This window comes from Empidonax traillii, unplaced genomic scaffold (genome assembly GCF_003031625.1).
Source record: "Empidonax traillii isolate 1590-97213 ecotype Southwest subspecies unplaced genomic scaffold, ASM303162v1 scaffold1712:size70547, whole genome shotgun sequence".
Classification (NCBI taxonomy): domain Eukaryota; kingdom Metazoa; phylum Chordata; class Aves; order Passeriformes; family Tyrannidae; genus Empidonax; species Empidonax traillii.
Window position 1 is genome coordinate 27,640 of NW_020956905.1, and position 13,061 is coordinate 40,700.

Sequence of the window (13,061 nt, forward strand, 5' to 3'; positions counted from 1 at the left end):
AAAACTTCCCCACCCTACTATTTTCTGGGGACAAGTTCGGGTTGAAAAGAAACTCAGTTACAAGCAAAACTGTTCCCTGCTGCCTCCTGTGCTCAGGGAAACAGGATTTGTATCTTCTGTAAATGACCCGGATAAATAACCACTTCATTCTTTACAGTAACAATGGTTCCCTATCTGAAATAACCCCAAAGACTGACTTGGAGTATCAAATCAAGAGGCAGTAACAGTAATTATCACACATCACAAAGACCACCTTAATCAGAGGTCCAGGGATAACAGAGCAAGAGTCTACACTGATACATTAATTTCTGTTTGTTATGTTCTAAAATGGATAGCATCCCTCAGTATTGAAATAAGTGTTGAGCCAAAAGAAAGAAAATATAGGAAAATATTACTCCTCAAGCTCCTGTGAACAGCATCAGGCATTTCCCAAATTTCTGTCAGTTAAAACTGGGCAGTGGAGGCATCCCAAAATCAAGACAGGCACTCCAGTGAGCTGTGTCAACAGGCAACCTACAGAGTCCTACACAGCAAAGCAGAAATTATATATTTTAAGTTAAATACATAGAGGAGAGAGTTTAAATGATGTTTTGAAAACTAACTGTAAGAACACATACTGCAATTGAGAACCCTAATGAGTATCTTTCACTAATACATTTTCAAAATGGTTTGGAGCCACCTAAAAGAACCAAACACCTGGTTTGATGATTTGCTTTGTGAAATTGGTCACAACTGTGCAGTTTGCTTTCAACAAACATTTTCAGGCAGCCTGCCATCACTTACCAACACTAAGTTTAATCTCCATGTATTATCCCCCTCATATTTTAAACCTTTGGGAAAACAACAAATCTAACACCAAACCCCGTAGTTAGTATTCCCTGCAACAGCTATTCTACAACCCAACTGCAGGTGAGAAAACACAGAGAGTGGAAAAAGCACAGAATAAATACATCCCACTTGGATGCACCCAGCCTGTGGCTGACCCTGCAAAACCAGAAACTAAAAAAAAGTTTAAACCTGCAGTTCAACAGAAACACAGTTCTTTGCAGATACCAAGGGAACAAGGGTAAGCTCAAGTCTATGCTAAAGCCTCCCAGTAACTCCAGTCTACATTAACTACCTTCTTCTTTTCCTCTTTTTGATTTCACGTGGAAGGTTTCACATGCTAAGATTACATGTGTTCCCCTGCCAGTAACATCTCTTTGAAAGGTATTCACTTTATCCAAATTATGGAATATTATCGTGAGGTAAGTTCAGTTTTATTCCCGAACAGACACCCTACAGGCATTATTAAATTCAACAGCTCTCTATAGCTTCTGCACATTCCTGTGCTCATCCAAACACTAAGCAATGCTTCAATTTTTAATTACACTGTTGGTGTGCTGAGATCTTTCTGCTTTTGAGCTGTTCTGTCATACCTGACCTGCCCCAAGCCTAAGGGATCTCAAAGCCAGCTATACAGATACCCACAGACTCATCACAAAGAGCACCCCTGGGCCTTCCTAAAACCTGCCAGGTGATTGATTCTGTAGAAGAATAAAAGCAATTGGAGCAACTGGCTGCTCCAGGCTTGGACTGAGTGTGTTCTTCACCGAGTACACCACTAGCTGGAGGGCAGAGCCCAAAAAGTGCTGGGGAATGAAGTTAAATCCAGCAGGACCAGGGCAGTGACCAACCCTCCGCACTCAGCACCTCAAATCCTGTGCACAGTTTTGGGCCCTTCACTGAAAGACACAAAGCGTGTCCAGAGAAGGGAATGGAGCTGGGGAAGGGGCTGGAGAACAGGTAGGATGAGGGGTGGCTGAGGGAGCTCAGCCTGGAGAAAAGGTGGCTCAGGGGGAACCTTCTCATTCTCTACAACTTCCTGACAGGAGGGTGGAACCAGGTGGGGGCCAGTCTTGAGGAAACGGCCTCAAGTTGCACCAAGGACGGTTTAGATCAGAGATTAGGAATTACTCCTTCATGGAAAGGGCTGTCAGGCATTGGAACCGACTGCCCAGGGAAGGAGTGGAGTCACCACTCCTGGAGGGATTTAAAAGTCACCCAAATGTGGCACTTGGGAAGGTGGTTTAGTGCTGGACTTGGCAGTGCTGGGGGAATGGCTGGACTCTGAATCTTGGAATCGTTTAGGCTGGAAAAGATCTTTATGTCTCTGGAAAAGTACTGAAGGATACAAAAGTGTAATGCTTTATTATTTGTCCTCTCGGTGTTTTGCAAAAAGCCATCTATAAAACATTAGAATTTCTGCTTCTACATGAAGCAGAAGGAATCCCAGAGTACTCTGAGTTGGAAGGGACCCACAAGGATCATCGAGCCCAACTCTTAAGTGAATGGCCCACATGGGGATGGAACCTGCAACCTGGGCATTATCAGCACCACGCTCCGACCAACTGAGCTCACCTGTTTGGTGCTCTCCTTGAAAAGAGCTGTGCAAAACTAAAATGTCTGGCAGCACTAAGGAGTCTGTTTCAACACACTCAAAAAACCCCTAAAGCAAAACAACCACTATCACTTTTAAGGTGTATTAGTGTAAGCACTGCACCTCTCCAGAAATGATCTGGTACCCCACACATTAATGCACTGGGAAAAGGAAAAAAAGGGTCTGAAGATGATGTTTTCCACAATTTTATCTACAATCAGTAGTCCTGTATATTTAATAAAAACAGAATCTTACAAGTCTAAAACCCAATGCAAATCAAAGTTTAAATACTTGAAAATAATAAACTAACATAAAACTGTGGGTTTGGTTACTTACTATCTTCTTTTAAGGAGTTTATATCTTCCCTCACATCTTAGCTTCTTCTCTTTTTTTCATTCATTACTTGTTGGTGGGTTTATGCCAAAATGCACAGTACCTACATAGCTTTTATTTTCAAGTGCATTTCAGAGAAATAGTTCTGTAAAAGTGAAGTTCAAAATATTTTCCTTTCATTTCACTTTTGAACACTACCACAAATTGCAGTAGCTACAAACATCTATTAAATATGCAATACTACAAACTAAGATTTCCAATGTTTACAGATTGAAGGAAGATTAAGTCTTCCCCTCTTCTTGTATAATTTATCACATGCAGCAAAATATGATGCAAAAAAAAAAAAAATCACTTAACTGGCATACTAGAAGCAATCACAGACACAAGTGTATTAAAATGAAATACAGGGCCGGCCAGATTTTCATTAAAGGTGACATCTTTTTTTACAAGAAGTCAAACTAAAGAAAAAGAACAAGCAAATAACTCCCCCATAAATTCTAGATGATGTTTTACAACTACTGACTTGGTTTCTTTTTCTTCTTTTTTTTTTTTAAGCATAATGATAACAATTTTTTCTCCTCCTGTAACTTCCCTCATCTTTCTGCTCCTTTGACAGCTCATTTACAACTTCACCAACAACTAATCAGTGAGAACTTAAGCCTGCTCTGGAAAATTCTTTCAAGTGGCAGTCTCTTGAACAGCATGAAGGAGGAAAACAAAAATAATGACTTCTAAACTGGTAATAAATAACTACAGCTCCAGCCTGACACATGCTCTAATCTCAAAGGATGTTAAATATTAGGAAACACTACCAAAATATTATTCTTCCTGTTCTCCAATAACTTGCCAGGAGAAAAGCTGAGCTATGAGGACAAAAACTCCAACTGCAGAAGAAAGTCAATATATTTATCCGGGCAACTAAGAACGTGTAATAAAGAACAAAGGAAACATTCAGAAATAGATATTCATTACTGAAACTGCAAAGCAACATCCTAGGAAGGTCAACAGAAAGCTCACTCAACTAAGAATAAAAGATTCCTGTAATTAAAATAGCAGCCACTAACTTCTACCTGATTTTGTCAAACCCACATTTTGATGAAGAGCTCATGCAGCTTAAAGTCTTCATCCACCACCGAGGGTTCCTAAGGTGTTCATGCAAACACAGGAAACCCCTGTAAATTAAGCACATCCTCCCAGTAAGATCCACTTCTCTTCAAGTCATTCCTTCCCCCACTGATAAATAATATCGAGACTATTTTTCTCCCCATTTATTCACATAACATGTACCAAACAGATTAAAGTCACAAAAAGCCTTAACATGTGTAATTAATGAGTACTAGCACGGATTATTTATAGTCTTCCACTTAGAGCCCTTAGCTGAAACAGGAAAAAGAGTCTAAATTTTAATTCAAATATATCTGATAGGAAGGATTTTTTTTCCTAAAGAAAATGGCTGGCTGTGCATGCAGCATTTTAACAGGACAAAACAAATGAGTCTGCTTGGTTCCTCGTGAGAACTCAAAGGCAACCTTAGCAATTCACTTACGAGCAAGGAAATTAAAAATTATCATCATCACTATCACCTACAGTGAGTAATTTATCATTCTTGCTCCTCACCAGTATCATGTTCCAACAGTGAGTGGCTACAACAAATACAATTAGACAGCTGGCCACAGAAGTGGGAGATAATGTGCTTTTGATGGAGTTTATCCAAGCATGGAGATGGAATGTTTGTCATCCGTGCAGCGGAGTTGCCGCGTTTTTTATCACAGAGAAAAAGAAGCCCTGGCTATTAAAATCCAACAATTCTGTGTTTTAAAGATCAAGGATCTGGAGCTCACCACAGAGGAGGCTACAGATAATAAATGAGAAGGAGAAATCCCTCTTTGTAACGTAGTGGAGCAGTATTTCCTTTGCTCAGAAATCAGGCATTCAAGGTGTGTTTAACTGTGGCACTCAAATCCAGATTTCCAACTTCCAGCTTAAAAAAAATTCAGTTTCTCACCTCATGTGAGAACCAAAGACTCCTTATGTTAATACTTATCGTTGGCTCCCAAGTGGAAGACTGGACATTAGGAAATGAAACTATCTTCATATTTAAGAAGAATTCGGTCAGAATAAATTTCTCCAGTCACCTTAACTTCCATTTCCTTCCTGAAGGTTTTAACACGTCAGTCACGTCCTCTGGTTCATTATCCTTCTTTCACCCCCTTCCTCCCTCCCACTTTTTATGCACATCCCCTGCTCTTTGACAACATCTCCTGGGAGCAATGAAGAGATACTGCCACTTTCCTCTCAGGGGATATTGTTATTCAGCGAGGAAAGATCAACCTTGATGGACTCACAGGGGAACTGCTCGCAAACAAAAGGGAAAGTTTGTCAATTGATTTCTATACCGAGGGTAAATCACCATTATATTTTATCTCAAAAGCTCACACAGTGATCAACTTGGAATACAATTAATGGAGTATTTTTCTAGCAGCATCTACTGACTGATATTAGCCAGATGTCTCATTAAAATCAGCACTGACAAACCTTAGCTCTTTACCAGCAAAACACACTTTTGCAGCCTAATTAAATTTTTTTTTTTTTTTTGGCCATTATGTTTGTAAGACTGAAATCAAGTCAACTTGCAAAAAAGTGCTTTGGAATGTTTTCGTGTATTGATTCCATGCAACCGTTCTGTGCTTTGAAAAATCCTCAATCTTTGAAAGCTAAAATAATGATAAATAAAATTAATGCTGGAAGACACTACTTTGTGTCAAACCACGCCAGGAATAAAGAAAAAAATCAACAGAAACAATATGTGCTCTGAAAAAAGCCCTAACTAAACCCCTCCATAACTTTTGAAAGACAGAGCATCACATACAAGGTCATATTTTAAATATTTTTTTTTTTGCTCAATCATTTCATATTTCTCAGGGTTTTTATGATTTTTTTGCAGGATCATCTGCAATACACTCAAGATGCACCGACAGCAAGACACGAGGCTGATCTCCTACAAGCACGACCTAATACTCTGATAGCTCCTTTTTTTTGGTCCTACAAAGGTGTGAGAGTAATTTCAAATAATTTATAGGTGGGAGGACAGAGAGATCAATGTGCCAGTGCTGTGCTCTGGGGTTTTGTGAACTGCCTGGTTTTTCTGTTTCACACAAGACCATCACGACGTCCGGGCTTCACATCCTCACGACCAGAAACAGCCCTGAGGAAGAACCAAGGACAGATTTTAGAGGAATTTAACATCTTTTTAACATGTGCAGGTAGTGATAGGATAAGGGGGTTTTAAACTAGGAAAGATTTAGATTAGATATCAGGAAGAAATTCTTACTGTGAGGGTGGGGAGGCCCTGGCATAGGTTGCCTGGAGAAGTTGTGGCTGTCCCATCCCTGGAAGTGTCCAAGGCCAGGTGGGATGTGGCTCTGAGCAACCTGATCCAGTGGGTGGCATCCCTGCCCGTGGCAGAGGAGTTGGAACGAGATGACCTTTGAGTCCCTTCCAACCCAAACTGTTGTGTGATTTTGCCACAGAAATGTGAAGGGCAGCCTCTCCCGGCCTGAGGGATCCCGGGGGTGTTCCAAGTCGCGGTCAGAGCAAATGTAACAATGAGTTGGTAAAAAAAACCCCTGCATTATGGTTCTGATTCCTGCCAGCTTTTACAGCTTACTGTCCTGTTACCACAGCCCTGCACTCAGGTTGACTGGAGGAAGCCACAGACCCTACTGTGGCTGCTGCCTCCACAAAGTCCAGTTCCTCAACCATTATTTTACATCCTCCAAACCACAACTCTTTTCTCTGAGTACTTGCTAAATTACTTCCCAGCTGCTGCAAAAACGAGTTCAGCAGCAGCAACCCTGCATTCCTTCCATGCTGCTGACACATTTCAATGTAAAGAATGTCTACCTCACGCTGATCTGCAACAGGATCCCCAGAACCATCAACAGATCAACGTGCACCCAAGTTTTCCACTTTGTTTGGTTTTTAACTACAGATTACTCCACAGGGAGTTCCAGTTCTCATGGTAACACTGGTCTGATATCAGTTTTGCTGTTGATGGCAACAATGAATAAGACAACCAAACCTGTTTCCACACCTCTGTGGCTGAGAAAAAGCTGATTTGAAATGAACTTCAGGCTGTGAGTTTAAAAAAAACCCAGATATATACAAGCATATAAGGATGGATTTCCAAATTGCCATTTTGGTGGAATATTTTTTTGTAAGTAAAACAGAAATATTTTTAAATATTTGTATTTAAAAAAAACCAAACCTGCAAAAATCATAAGAGACAAGTACAAAAGCATAGAATTGTGGGGAAATATAAGCAACTTCCTCCTTTTGTGCAGAAAATGAAAAGCCAGCAGAAAAACAAAACACTTATGCAAACAAAGACAAACATTAAATATTATTTTCAAAGGAAAAATTGCAATCTTAAAGCATCTCCTCAAAAATTCTCAACACAAATAATGGACTTTTATTGTTCATTTACTGCAAGGTTAGGCAGCCTGATATGATGGATGAACTGTCAACTCTCAACTAAACTTCTACAATCCATCACAGAAGGACTGGAAATTTCACTCAAAGTGTCAATATACCTAAATGATGAAGTGCAAAATACTTTACAGCATTCTGATCATTTTTTAGAACCTGCATTGGCCGCAAAATTTCAGAAACACGGCTCTTCCCCCACTTCCCTCTCCTTCTCCCTGGAAGTCATAAAATGCAGGTATACATCTTGATTTATAAGTCAGTGATGCCACAGAATCACAGAAGAGAAATGAAGTTTCTGTAAGAGTCTGGTGCTGGGGAAAACAGCGTTTATAAAATAAGCTATTTTACTTTACCCAAACATCAGAGACCGCCAAGATTTTGTGAAGATTTCTGATGAATCAATTATTTAAATGTGGCCATACTAAGAAAATTAAACCAGGGCTGCTGTGGAGCTTGATCTCAAGTCAAATCTGACCCTGCCTTGAGGCAACTAGAATTATCCTATGATTCTATGACAACTAAAAACAGCAGAGGGTTTGTTTTTTTTTTGTGGACACACGATAAAACATGCAGATATCCATTTAATAAAACCCAAGATGTTATTGTGTCTTTACTTAATTTGGTGATAATTGATAAATAAATATGAAGTGTCTGTACTTCAATTTGAAATTGTAACAATGATTTAAACTAGAGGCAGGGGAAAATTTCACTTTATGACACCAACACTTACTCCACCAAAAGAAGAAAGCTGTGCACCATAACTAAGTCAAATCATAAAGGTATCCTCACGGAGGCATCAATCTAAACACTTTTGAATGTTCATGTTGGAACACCTAATTTATTTCAGCTTTAAACACACTCCTAACATCTTTATTTCGGAAGTCACTCACACCCTCCCAGTGAAGTATGTTAAATAAAAATATTTTGGTATCTTCCCTGACTTGTACTTCAAAAATGGAACACAAAATACACAGCACAAATTGCATGAGCCCCTGCAGAAAAAAAATAAGAGACATGTTCCATTGACCAAAAAAATCAGTGTTTCTGTTTTCTCATAACTACCAGATACTGAATGATAAAGAAATGTCACAGAATAAATGTGTATTTATGGGAATTGATACTGAACAGTGTAGATAGACCTTCAAAGAAGTGTTTGAAGTATGCCCTAGTAGGGAGTTTTCATTTAATTCTAAAGCTCAGATTGAAAACTTTCTTTCTTTTCATGTTTAGTAGTGGTTGATAGACAAAAACTCAATTGAGTGATACCACACTCAAGTTTGCTGAGATTCTTCACTCTATTTAATGCAGCATAATCTGTAAAACTAAGATGAATAGCTTGTGTTCACTGTAATTGCAACTCCCCTCCGACCGAATTCCACAGCCTTTCTAGAATTAGTGTTCTGTTGAAGTCAGTCATGTTCATTTACATAAAATGCAAACACTACCTTGCAGACAATAAATAAAACAGACCTAGTAAAAACCCTGGTTATCAGATTCAGATCTAATGCTGCATTTGTTCCCCCCCAGCCTTCACATCCCAAGTTCATGAACCTCCCTGCTGGAGAAGTTGTCCTTGCCATATCAACTGCTGAGTGTTTAATACATTAGCTATAATCTACACCTTTCCCATATCTACTTTGTTTTTTACTAAACTCAGAAAAGCTCTTCTGACAGCAGTGACTGCATCATTCTTGAGCACAGGGGTAAACAACATGTCTGAACAGAAAACTTGTATTTCAGAAAATGGGCTAGAGAACAGAACAGAATGATTCTAATGCTAGAGCTCCTTACCCTTCCCTCTCCTCATCTACCTCTATTATCCTGTAACACCATCACTGGAGTTTCACATCTATCTCCTTTTACGGAAAGGGCTCGTTTGACACCTCTGTACTGCAGAAATGAATGCTTCAAGGCAAGGACTGATGATAAATGAAGCATAATTAGTGCAGTGTCTCTCAGCCCAGTGCAATACTGGACCATACATGAAGAAACTAAAACTGTCTTACCGTGCACTTTGTGCTCATTGTAATGCTGAGGGTGAAATCTGAAGAGAATTCCAAGTCTGGAGTGGATGCAGCGTTACAGTCGATGTGCTGTCAAAAAGAATAATAAAACTTTGTCAGTAACAGTGATTAATGTCAATTAAGATCTCCCTCTGGATGAAGGTTGTTCAGTTGCTCCCATAATGGGACAACTTCTATAGGGCAATACTAATTCAGCTCTCACAGAGGGGCCTGGACAAGCTACAGAATTGGGCCTTTCATGAGGTTTAGCAAGACCAAGTGCAAAGTGCTGCACCTGAGGGTGGGGAGGGCCTGGCACAGGTTGCCCAGAGAAGCTGTGGCTGCCCCATCCCTGGAAATGTCCAAGGCCAGGTTGGATGGGGTTCTGAGCAACCCAGTCTAGTGGGTGGCTTCTCTGCCCGTGGCAGGGAGGTTGGAACTGGATGATCTTTAACCCAAAGCTTTCTATGATTCTTCATGAAACAAGCAGCACCTGACCTGAACAAACACACCAAAGTACCTTCTGCAATAATCATAATGATAAATTGGAACATTTTTAAACTTACCCTACAAAATATAGTTCATTTGTTCTGTGGAATGGCTATTGATTAAAACAATTTACCTATAATGCCACTGTTGCTCAACTCATCAATTTTACTGCTTTGCAACGAAACTCCAGCAAACGAGGACACGCATTGATTTTGGGTTATTTTAAAAACCATGACGGCTAATGAGAACAAATGAGCACAAAGCCATTAAGCACAACAGTTATGCTACAGGCTGCATGATGATAACATCTGCTAAGCACACACCTCTGAGCTGGACAGTGACTTCTCATGAACAGCATATATATGAGAGAGAGACATGTCTGCACTACTACCAGTAAAGCATTGTGGTTCTGAAATGACCATGGCTTATAAACTGCACTGGGCATATTTATCTTTAGTTATTGTTATCAACACTCTTCAGGTTAAGATGTTGTTTTTATTTATTTGCTTGCCTAACCAACTGATCACTCACTCACTGCACCATCAAACCTGTCAAATGGCAAACAGTGACTGCCTCAGGTTCTTAATCTCAGTACCTTTGTTTTGTGCACACTCATTCACTAAGGCTGGAGTTTTATCTTCCCTATAACGACAGGACTATAAAGTGTGTTTCAACAACCGAGTTGATCACACTGATCTCTCCTTACACTCAAGGAACAAAGACACTTGTAAGCCTCAAATGACACAACTTACTATAGATGTGCTTAGGAATTTTATTTCGGTGACTCTGGAAGGAGTCCAGTCAAAAAGCTCAGAGAACATGTACTGACACATCTGTAAAGATTCCCTCGTCTATGAACAAAAGAATCCTGAAGTAAATCTCAAAAAAAGAAACTAGAGATGCACAAGAACAACAAAGTAGTGATTAAAGTTGAAGAAATCTCAGTCTCAGCACTTCCTTCATTTGAATACCTGGTTTAAAAAAATTAATACCTTTAAATCTTCTCTGTAATAAAATTATAGACAAGAAAAGCTTAAATAACTTGCACTTGGATATACTTACAACTAAACTGCACCTCCTCTGTTACAATACATTTAAACAGAAATTACCTCCTTACAAAAAAGGTAATTCCCACTGAGGGCAGTAATATTGCTGCTTTGAGTGCTTTACAGTAGAAAAGTAATCATATGAACAATAATTAGGATAACCATTGTGGCAAAACGTTCTTGGTCTAGAATAGCCCTTCCCTCAATACGATCTGAGCTGTTCAAATTATTACTAATCACAAAGTCCACCAGAAGTTCAAACTAGTCAGTTATCTGGGACTACACCTTGTCATGTAGATGTTCTCTCACATGAATCACTACCAGCTTTGCTGCTGTGCCCCATCATAACACTGCCATAACAAGAGACAGGACAGAAAAGCAGCCATAAATAATTCACTAAGTACTGTAGGAAGCGCTGCTTTTTCAGCCATGGTTATTTAGCTGGATGAAGCTATGGGGTGCTTCATATAGACAGTGAGTGATGGTCCAAAGGAGCTGTAACACCAGCTATCTCAACACAGAAATAGGGAAGAAGTCCCTTTGCTCAGCACAGAGTGAAGAGGGAAGCAAAGTAAAAGAAGAGATTATATCACAGTTTACATTCCGGTTCCACAACACGTAACCTACTAAAACACAAGTAAATTTGGGCTTGGATAGAAGAAAATGTCAGACAGAACAATCTAAATATGGGAAGATTTACTAAAAGCTTCAAAGTTGGTTTAAAAAAAAAAAAAAGCAATTAATATAAATCTTCGAGTCTTAACAGCAAAAAACCTCATTGCACTTGTATCATTTTCAAGATGCCAAAGTTTGTGTGTGCCACATGCCTTTTTTTCCCCCCTCCCTCCTAAACCAAGGAAACTTCTAATCTTCTAATTCTACTATTCATGAAGTAGCATGGTACCTTAATGACACTGGCTGCAGATATCAGTGTGTTTGGATCCAGCACCTCCACGACAGCTTCAGGAATGACGGCTTTCTTCATGCAAGACATGTCGAAGCCATACACGTCTTCCCAGAAAAGCAGTTTGTCCACATGTTTATTCATATCCCCAACAGCCACCAGACTAATGGTGCAAATGTCAGGATAAACTGGAACAGAGAGAGAGCAGTGAAATTTTATTTTAGACACGCGTAAAGAGGACTTTTTTTTTTGCCTTTTTTTTTCTTTTCCAAGCGATTAACATCTCAAAAGAACAAACACAAGAACTTATTTTAGCTCTTGGATAAGACACTTTTTCTGCTGCTTTACTTTCTGGAGTTCCATTTGTCCTCAGGGGAGACTAGACAGTAAAATTTAATTTTCTCACACAACTCTGTTAACAGTATTTCCTATTCATCACAAAAGATCTTTCTTAAGAGTATTAAAAGCCTCTAAAGCCACCTACATTGAATTCTTGAACTGGTTTCTAACACCTTATTTTATTTTTTATGAATACATGAATGTGGCAGTGTTAATGAAACTGAAGTTAAGTTTCTCCTTTCCTCCCCCAAAATCTGGTGAACTGTAAAATTAATTTTGTCTTCTGCTCTGTTTAAAATTATAGCTTAGCAAAGTGGATAGGGTATGGCATGGTAAGTCAGAAAAGCAGTACCTTCTTAAAACACTGAAGACAGAAACAACAAATTGAAATTAGACCTTTTATACAGTCAGAGTAGTTTGTAGCCTAAAGGAAATAATCCTATAAATATTGATGACAGAGAATAGTCTTCTTTAAAGAAGCTTTATATAAAGACATGAAAGTAAGCACAGTCATCTTTTTCACTTTCTGACTGTTTAAAAAAGTATAAATAAACGCCAGCAAGCTTCAATTGGAATCCTGTTGGTAAGCTATTATCACCCCTACTTTGCAGCTGAGGAACCCTGAGGAGGCTTCTCCAGGAACAGCCTACAATTAACTCAAGCAGTAAAAAAGGCAGCTTGAGGAGAATCCAAACAGGAGGACATTCCACTGCTGTGGTTCCAGCACACCTGACAGCTGCCACACAAGCACAAAGCATCGGCATCTGCTGGTGGGAGGACCTGCAGGGAGTTTCTGGAGCCATCCATAAGGGATGCCTGGCTCTCAAAGCTTTCACTGGTGTAACAACTGCACCACACTTGGTTTCACCTCACAGCATTTCAAACTTCCGAGAGCCACCACTGATGCTCCAAAAATTAAAAGACAGTGTGACACGGACAACAAAAGCAAGTGACAACAGCCTCTGAGGGACTGCTTTTCAGGGAAATGCCTATGATGCAATGGCACAGGGAGAAGAGAATGAAAAGACTGGCAGTCCCTA

The 13,061-nt window shown here is 39.6% G+C and overlaps 1 protein-coding gene across 1 annotated transcript in view; it reads right to left on the bottom strand.

Moving 5' to 3' along the window:
• PRMT3 (protein arginine methyltransferase 3) overlaps window positions 1-13,061 on the bottom strand; it is a 53,210-nt gene that overhangs the window by 10,531 nt on the left and 29,618 nt on the right. The window contains exons 11-12 of the mRNA XM_027908437.1: window positions 11,683-11,870; window positions 9,247-9,333 (exon numbers count right to left, since the gene is read on the bottom strand). Of these exons, the coding sequence (XP_027764238.1) occupies window positions 9,247-9,333; window positions 11,683-11,870 (275 nt within the window). The remainder of the gene's footprint in view (window positions 1-9,246; window positions 9,334-11,682; window positions 11,871-13,061) is intronic.